An 8,515-nucleotide genomic window follows, 5' to 3' on the forward strand; every position below is an offset into this window, starting at 1 on the left:
TGCATGATGAAAATTTGTGAATTATGCAAAGTTACAATTTTTTTTTAAAATTTCCTTTGTAAATAACTTGTAATTAAGAATGTAAATGAGGTATTGATACTCGCAAATTATTCGAGATTAATTTAAAAAACTTTGAATTCAATTTTGCAATGGTCGAGTTAAGTTCAAGCTATCAATCGAGCCAAATCAAGCACCATACAATAGATATGAACTGTTCATGAGTGTAATCAAGTTTTTCATTTTAATATACTATAATATTATAAAATTACAATTTTACCCTTATCATATAGAAAGAGCTTAAGTAAGAACGAACTCAAGTTTAAATACAAACGAACTTAATCAAGCAAAACTTGAGCTTGATTTCAAAAATTGATAAACAAATTTAATCGAATTGAACTTGAGTAGCTCAATTTTGTGTCAAGCTTGTGCTTAGAAGTTAATGTTCAATCGAGCTCGACACTATTTGGGTTCGACTTGGCTCCATGAATAATAGAAATGAGTTTCAGAAAAGAAATAGAAATGATGGGAAAAACTTGAATATAATAAATGATTTTACTGTATATATTTGATGTAACAATCTTCACTTCGCGTACGTTTCTTTCAGTACATGAAAATAACATAGCTGCTTCTCTGTAACCCTTCTTGCCCAGTGTTTTTTCTCTAGTGTTATCTACTGTTTCCTTAACTGAAGTTGACATTAGCAACCCTCCTATATAACAATTACAGAAACCGAACAAGCAACTCCAAACAAGATACCATATAAATTCCGACAACATCATTAATGGGACTGAAATGAGAAATAATAAACGAAAACGAAAAACTATATGCAAACGATGTGCCGAAAGACTTACACTATTTGCAGAAGTGGTCATCTAGGACCGGACAGTTCGTCCGGAGGGATGTGAGATGTGGAGTCCGCGATGATCCAATTCGAATTTAGGTAGTGGGTATGGTTAAACTCTTGGCGGACCATTTCCTCCTTCTGCCACTCTTCCCATCTTTCAGCCAAGCCGTCTCCTTCAAGCATTCTGACCACTTCGGCCATCTTCGGCCTGTCCATTGGGGAGCCTTGAGTGCATAAAAGAGCTATCTGGATTAGCTGTTCCACTTCTTCTTCTATGTAATTACTATCAAGATCGGAATCGACCAGCGTTTCCAGCTTCCTGTCTTTCAAAAGCCCTTTTACCTGAAATGCGAGCATTGAAATCAACTTGAAGCTAAAAAGTGGAATGAAATGACGTGTACCAGTACTGAGCTTGACTCGAATTTAATTGACAAATAGGTCAATCTTAGGGGCATAAAATATCAGGCGGTACGGATCAAGATCAAGCTTATCGAAATTATATAAGAGTTTAATTTTGATTCAAGTGTACTGCTTTTCCATTTTCATCGTGCAAGGAAAATAAAGTTAAGCTTCGCTCTGTTAATACTGTAGTTAGTGTATTGCTTTTGGCCAACCAAGTGAATAAGAATCGGATAAATAAAACACTAGACAAGGATGACAAAACTCGATCTTTGAAATGCATCACCATTGAGATATGCATGATAGGAAGATAGTACATACCCAATCAAGCAACATGACATCGTCATCATTTGCAAGCCTAGCAAGATCGAAGGCCCTCTGTCCAGTAATTAGTTCAAGAAGCATAACGCCATACCCGAAAACATCAGTTTTCTCTGATGACTTTCCAGTTGAAAGGTATTCAGGGGCTATATGACCAATTGTGCCACGAACAGCAGTTGTGACATGAGTATCTTTGTAGTCCATCAGTTTGGCCAGCCCAAAGTCTCCAACAACTGCTTCGAATTCCTCGTCCAACAATATGTTTGCGGCCTTCACATCGCGATGTATAATCTTTGGGTCACAATGGTCGTGCAAATATGCAAGCCCCCTTGCAGCTCCAAGTGCAATCCGTTTCCTTTTATCCCAATCAAGTGGTGATTGAGATTCCGAACGCTCTAGAGAATGCAAATATCAGATAAACAGATGACCAATTGTAATAATAAGAACTCACAAAGTATTTGGATGAACAGCATTGAAGAAATAAAAAGTATATGACTAAAACAGATAAGCAAGGAGAGAACAGCCAATACCTCTTAAACAGGATGCAACGCTACCATTAACCATAAAGGGATAGACTAGCAGCCGCTCGGTAGGGGTCATGCAAAAGCCACGTAGTCGTAGTAAATTCCGATGCACAGCCATACTTATCATTTCTACCTCAGTTTGGAACTGCAGCTCTCCACCTTGGGTACGCTCTTCTTTCAGCCTTTTTACTGCCACTAGAGAACCATCAGTTAAGCGACCTCTATAAACTTTACCGAAACCACCTCTACCCAGAATGGCTTTGTTGCTAAAATAATCAGTTGCCACTTGGAGTTCACGCAAAGAAAACCTTTTAAGTTGTCCCAAATGAACTTCTGGATCCTCCTCAGCTATAAAGAAAAAAAAAATTGTAAAATACATCTATGAAACAGAATAATATCAATTAAAACTATCCTTTGAAAAATCACTAACCAGGTACATCAAAGAAAGGATCCAATGGTTTCCTTTTACGCCACCAAGCAAGGACAATTGCAGGGGCAGCAAACAGCAGAGCAGCGCTAGCAGCAACTCCTCCAGCAATAGCACCAGTGACACTATTACCTGCCAGTATGAAGTTGGATAAAAATAAAGAGTCTAACTATGCCTGTATCATGAATATTTCAATTTTCAACTGAAAGAACATGCGGGTAAGGCACTGAAGGTGCCGACAATGTTCTAGGCCACTAATGAAACCAAACCTGTTGATAGGTATATTAGATCTGAATTCTAGACTCAAAGGTACCTTCTTAAAAAACAGACCTACAGCAATTCTTGGCATGTTACATGCATGAGGTAACACCAAAACAGTTGCTTAATGCAAAGAAAATTGCAAGGAATATGTCAAGAAAAAAGAATAAACTATAATAATAAAAAGAAGCATGCCCCAAAGTTAGGCACAGTTTAGTATTATTAGCAGTGCTAAAAGGAATAAAATCAAGACCGAACCTGATGAAGTTGAAGCTGGAGGTGGGATAGCAACCGGTGGAGAAGGAGGAATAGGTCTGAGTAGATTATTATTAAAACTGCGAAAAAGAGGTGCAGCAACTTAAGAGACTAGACTAAGAGTATATATATAAAAAAAAATGGGAACAAGTAGTGGTAACGAGGGTCAGTAGTTAGGAGTAAGAGGGTGATGGCAAAATGAGATAGCATAAAAGAAAAACCTGATAGGAGTGAATAGCGAAAAGGAACCAGTAACTGGAATATCTCCTTCTAGCCGATTGTTTGAAAGATCCCTGCATCAGATGATAAAATATCCCATGCCATTATATATTGTTCTTGAAGCTAAGGTAAAACAGTTAACCAGGAAAAAAATTCTGATAGAACTCACAGAACTTGCAGTGAATTGATAGCAGTTAAGACCCGAGGAATTTGACCTGTCAGCGTGTTGTTGTTGAGACGCCTGTTCCACAGAAAGAAAGCATCAATTACATTGCACATTGATACCATGAAAGTTATGTATTCATATAAAAGTATGCTTATCAATAACTAGAACACAGATATAAAAAGAAAAACAATAGCCAACTGCAACAGAGAAACTATACCAGATTCTTCTAACTGTTGATGCAGATACTTGAATGGGTCCTAACAATCACATTCACACCAGATGCGGCATGAGTATCACAATCTGACCCACTCAATTCTGATATCCTTATCAGGACCACACATCAAAATGCTATCAAGGCCCACTCCACAGAACTAAAATTTCAAGAGTGCAGTATGAAAGTCCACATTGTGGACTCCACAACAAGCTATCACATGCACTGATACCAATTGTACCTGCCAGGTATTTTTCACTTTAACCCAGAAGGTCTTACACCTTTGTCTAGAAAAGGCACCTCACAAGTAAATGTTTAAGTCTCCACATGACATCATAGCAGATCCTCACATATTTCCTTGTGAGGGAGTTACAATATTATCTCCCAGAAGTTATTACTAGCAAAGATCATGACTGAAGAAACAAAAAGATATATATGGCACAGAACTTGGGAGTTAACACCAACAACCACAGTGGAAAGGATCTCATGTTTTGGACCTTAGCTAGTCTTTGGTACCATGATTTCCCAATTACAGTCTTGTTATCTAATCAGTTTTAGATAAGCATGACTATATCAATGGATTTTTCAACTATCAAGAAGTCCTCTCAATTCAAGGAAAGTGTCATTGGTAGTTCTAGGTTCTTATTCCTAATCTAGTGCTTTTAGGGAATCCTCATCCAATTATTATTAGCCAAGTCTATCCACATTCATTTCTACGAGAAAACCCTTTATCTATCCAGTTCAGGTAGCAGTATATCAATGCATAAAAGCCTTCCAGATACATCAAAACAAACGTGACAAGAAAGCAAAATCACAGTGAAACTAAATAAGTTAGCCACATAAAAATTTTAAAATGTTCGTACAGGAAACGCAGTTTTGTAAGCTTGCCCAGGGTAGTTGGAATGCCTCCAGTTAAATTATTCAAGTAAAGATCCAAGCTCACCAAGTTCGTCAAATTCCCAAGCTCCTCTGGGATTGTCCCAGTTATTTTATTACTGTAAAGCTCCCTGTCAAGAAAATTTTGACTTAGATTACTAAGTATCTTTGTATGAATCCGCAACCAAATCCAATGGAATACAACTGTCTTCGGGATTAAGATGGCATAACAAATAAAACACAGAGCATAGGGACAAAAGCACGAAAAATCTGCTATTAAAACTGCGTACTTCTTCCAAGGTGTAGTGCTGAAATTTAACCAAGTTTAACTTGGCATTCAAGAACCTTATGTTTATTCAATTTTCTACAGTTCTGAATTTAGAAAAATGATTCCACATGAAACTCATCAAGTGACTACTAAAACCAAATCATGGAAAAGAATCTAAAGGATGTCCGAATCAAGAAGAAAACATCATTAACTATTTGGCAAAGCTGCTGGTTTTCTGTTTTTCCTCCATTTATTTATCCTTTACTGCTCAAAATAATTATAGCAATATAGGGCAGAACATAATCACCAGGCCAGAAATTGTCAACTTACAAATACTGCAAATTGGGAAGCTGCCCGAGCTGTGCAACCAATTGGCCAGATAGATTTGCATTCCCAAGATCACTAAATTGACAAAAGGAAAAGCATATATAGCGTCAACCTACAAACTTGGAAGTAACACAACTGAAACAGCACAAATATAAGTAAACTTACACTCTTGTTACACTATTTTCATTATTACATGTAACATGAAACCATGTGCAAGGATTAACAAGGGTTGCATCCCAACTTTGCAACACGTTATTGGGGTCAGCCATATTGGTCTTCAATGCATTCAAAGCATCACCTGTTTAACACCAAAACAAAGCAATCTATTATCGATGCTTCTTAAGCATTGTTCTTTGTAACCTCTTCAGAGGCTTTATCTTTAATACAATTTAACTTTGGCCGAGCAATAGATATATATATCAAGGCTCCATAATTAATGTCACTGCTCACTACTAGCAAATCAGAGAATTAAACGCAATGATGAAGGACAAGCATTGGTTTATTCACCGAACAGAATATAGAGAATTAAACGCAATGATGAAGGACAAGCATTGGTTTATTCACCGAACAGAATATAGAGAATTAAACGCAAGTGGCATCCAATTTTTTTGCAAAAATTCATCATTACGGAGCATGCAAGCATCTCAAATAGTCAAGTCCATTAATGAAACGAAGCTAAATTGAATATTAAAAGCAGCAGTCAACCTTATGTCACTACTAAACCAATCCAATAGCTAGCTAAGTTTTTCTATAGTTTCATTTTTTTTTTTTAAAAGTTCAACAAAGAATAAATAAATAGTTCACCAAAATAAATAGAATGAGGAAAAAAAAAGGAAAGAAATGATGATCACGAACCTTCTGCATTCCCAGCAGCTCTGAAAACCAACTCCAACACTAAAATCAACCATAAACAAAGGGGGACAAATCGCTCCATTGTTCTTTTTTTTCTTTACTCAGTTTTTGGTTACTTTTGATTTAAAGAGCTAAATCTCCCCCTCAATCGTCCTCAACCTTCCATTCACATGGTGTTCGTTGACAGAATCAAGAATTTTTATTAAAAGAAAAGAAAATAATAAACTTCAAAAAGCTAATTCCTGAACTAAAGCCAATGGAACCGAAAAAAAAAAGATTTGAATCAACAAATCGAGGAATTTATTGGCTCTTTCTCACACACTGCTTCCTCCACAACGTAATGCCGCTTTTCTTTCCCCCCTCACTCTCTCTCTACACATTCTGGCGTAAAATGGAGAGAGAGAGAAAAAGAGGAAGATAAGAGAGAAAATTCGTGTTTGGCAAGAGAGAAAATGAAGAAAGAAATAATTCGAAGTGAGGGAGACGCATGTATGAATGTCAGTATGTGTGTGTTTCTAATAATTTCGTTGGCTAAGTCAAAGTCGCGCCATTAAAGTCACCAACATGTGCAAGGAAAAAACGAAAATTAATTACAGTACATACTATTTCAAAATTAAAAGGGTTAAATCGCTTTTTTGGGCTTAAATTTAGCCATTTTTTTCACATTGGGGCTTGAACGTTTTTTGTTCCAAATTAGGCCTTCAACTTGACAATTATTCTCACATTCGGGCTCGAACCTTTTTTTTGTCTAAGTTAATCCATGATATTTCCTTGAGAACCCTAACATTCAGGCCCAGTGTGGTAACAATCGCCAAGTTCAAGCCTTAATGTGAAAATAATTGTCAAGTTCAAAAACTAACTTGGATAAAAAAATTTAAACCTCGATGTGGGAACATTGCCTAATTCAAACCCCAATGTAGGAACCAAGAACCTGTTGGACTGCTAAAAAACTAATTTCAAACTAGGATGTTGCAGACAAATGGGATGTTATGGAGAGAGCATACTGTAATTTAATCAATTTTAGTTTTGTACTTTTTAAGCTTTAAATTTTCAATCTTGATCTAAGTTGTAGTAATTAATTTTATTAAGTTCAAATATGTTATTTTCAAAATATTATACGACAAACATGTCATCACATATGCAATTGCATATAAACTTGTTATTTCTATATAATACTCACAAAAAATAATGACATTCTAGTTAATAGATTTAACGACTATCATTTTGAGTCAATATTAATATTTCAAAATTGAAAGTATCTGAACTAAAATGATCTTATTGGAGAATATAAACTACATTCACAACTTACGGATAATACATGAAAAATAGCAATTTGATTTAATGAAATTAACTATTTAGGTGAAATTGAATTTTGAAAATTCAGAAAATATAAATATTAAAATTAATCAAATTAGAGTAAATAGATTAAATCGTCAAATTGTATAATAATACAAGGATTAATACCATAATTTGACCAGTAATAAAATATAGCCGGTCAAAGACGCACGTATCAAACAACTAACTGGCCCCACGATTCCTTTACAATCGTATTAAATTATTATTATCTGATCACAAATTTTTTTTTGGATAATTCCAGAAATTACTCCTGTACTTTACCAAAATTTTCAATATGGTACTTGCACTTTCAATTTGTCCATTTAATACTTTTGCTATTTTTCGGTCCATCACTTTGGTACTGTTAAGTTCTGGCAGTAATGACGTGGACTAATAGTTTTAATACCTTGTACTTTACCGAATTACTTTACTTTTGGAGCATTTTCATTTAGTTATTCAAATAAAAAAATTTCAATTTGGTAATTGTCGTTGCAATAATTTATCATTTTTGTTGCCCATTCATTTTCTTAGTAATGGAATCTGACGTGACATTATCTTAATATTCCACGTAAGCACTCAATAAACAGGGTAAAGAAAAAAGAGATGTTTTGGGATTTTAACCAAAAACCAAATAAACTAAGGTATATAAAATTTTTATTAAAAAATCCCCAAAAAAAGTGAATTTATGTTTAAAACCCCAAAAACCAAAAGGAGCGGTCAGGGTTTGAATCAAAAATTGATTTTAGAGCAGTTAAATTGGGGTTAAGAGAGTTAATTGGATAAATTTGTTGTTCTTGATCAGTCGTTGGATTGCAAGAATGCAATGGACAACATGAGGAGTCAATCAAGTGCTACATAGGGTCGGAGCTTGGGATGGTACTTGAGGATGAATGGGAAGAACGATAATCGGAGCTTTCATTATTCCAGAACATTAAAATGATTATTCCAAATTGGTCACCTTAAAATTTTAATCGCATTAGCAAAATCAAATTTCAAAAAACATTATTCCAAATTGATTTTGGACGTAAAGAGAAAATCTAATTCAAACCTAAAAACTGCACACGGCAGAAAGTAAAAATTGTGGAAAAGGGCAAATATAGCTTTTTCCTTGACCTTAATTTTGATAGTTTGAACTTTGAATTTCCCTCTTAATAAATATTTTCAGGTCGTCCGGTACTCACTAATTCTTTTAGTCCACTACCCCAAAATGTAATTCCTCATACTAGTTTACTA

General features: G+C 35.2%; 1 protein-coding gene across 1 annotated transcript; it reads right to left on the reverse strand.

The window, feature by feature from the left end:
• Nucleotides 1-520: 520 nt before the first annotated feature.
• LOC105782185 (BRASSINOSTEROID INSENSITIVE 1-associated receptor kinase 1) lies at nucleotides 521-6,443 on the reverse strand. Its single transcript, XM_012606741.2, has 11 exons — nucleotides 5,951-6,443; nucleotides 5,261-5,393; nucleotides 5,099-5,170; nucleotides 4,488-4,631; nucleotides 3,417-3,488; nucleotides 3,250-3,321; nucleotides 3,032-3,108; nucleotides 2,519-2,647; nucleotides 2,095-2,436; nucleotides 1,565-1,959; nucleotides 521-1,186 (listed from the first exon to the last, which is right to left on the reverse strand). Exons 1-11 carry the CDS (start codon nucleotides 6,027-6,029, stop codon nucleotides 869-871), a joined length of 1,833 nt encoding a protein of 610 aa, XP_012462195.1. The 5' UTR covers nucleotides 6,030-6,443; the 3' UTR covers nucleotides 521-868.
• Between the last annotated feature and the right edge of the window lie 2,072 nt (nucleotides 6,444-8,515).

Source organism: Gossypium raimondii, chromosome 13 (genome assembly GCF_025698545.1).
Source record: "Gossypium raimondii isolate GPD5lz chromosome 13, ASM2569854v1, whole genome shotgun sequence".
Classification (NCBI taxonomy): Eukaryota; Viridiplantae; Streptophyta; class Magnoliopsida; order Malvales; family Malvaceae; genus Gossypium; species Gossypium raimondii.

Excerpts from the sequence above, each read along its gene's own strand:
- LOC105782185 (XM_012606741.2), bottom strand. The coding sequence starts at position 6,029 with ATGGAGCGATTTGTCCCCCTTTGTTTATGGTTGATTTTAGTGTTGGAG. Across the intron at positions 3,489-4,487 it reads CTTACAAAACTGCGTTTCCT|GCGTCTCAACAACAACACGC; the intron begins GTACGAACATTT and ends TCTGTGGAACAG. Across the intron at positions 3,322-3,416 it reads ATCAATTCACTGCAAGTTCT|GGATCTTTCAAACAATCGGC; the intron begins GTGAGTTCTATC and ends CATCTGATGCAG.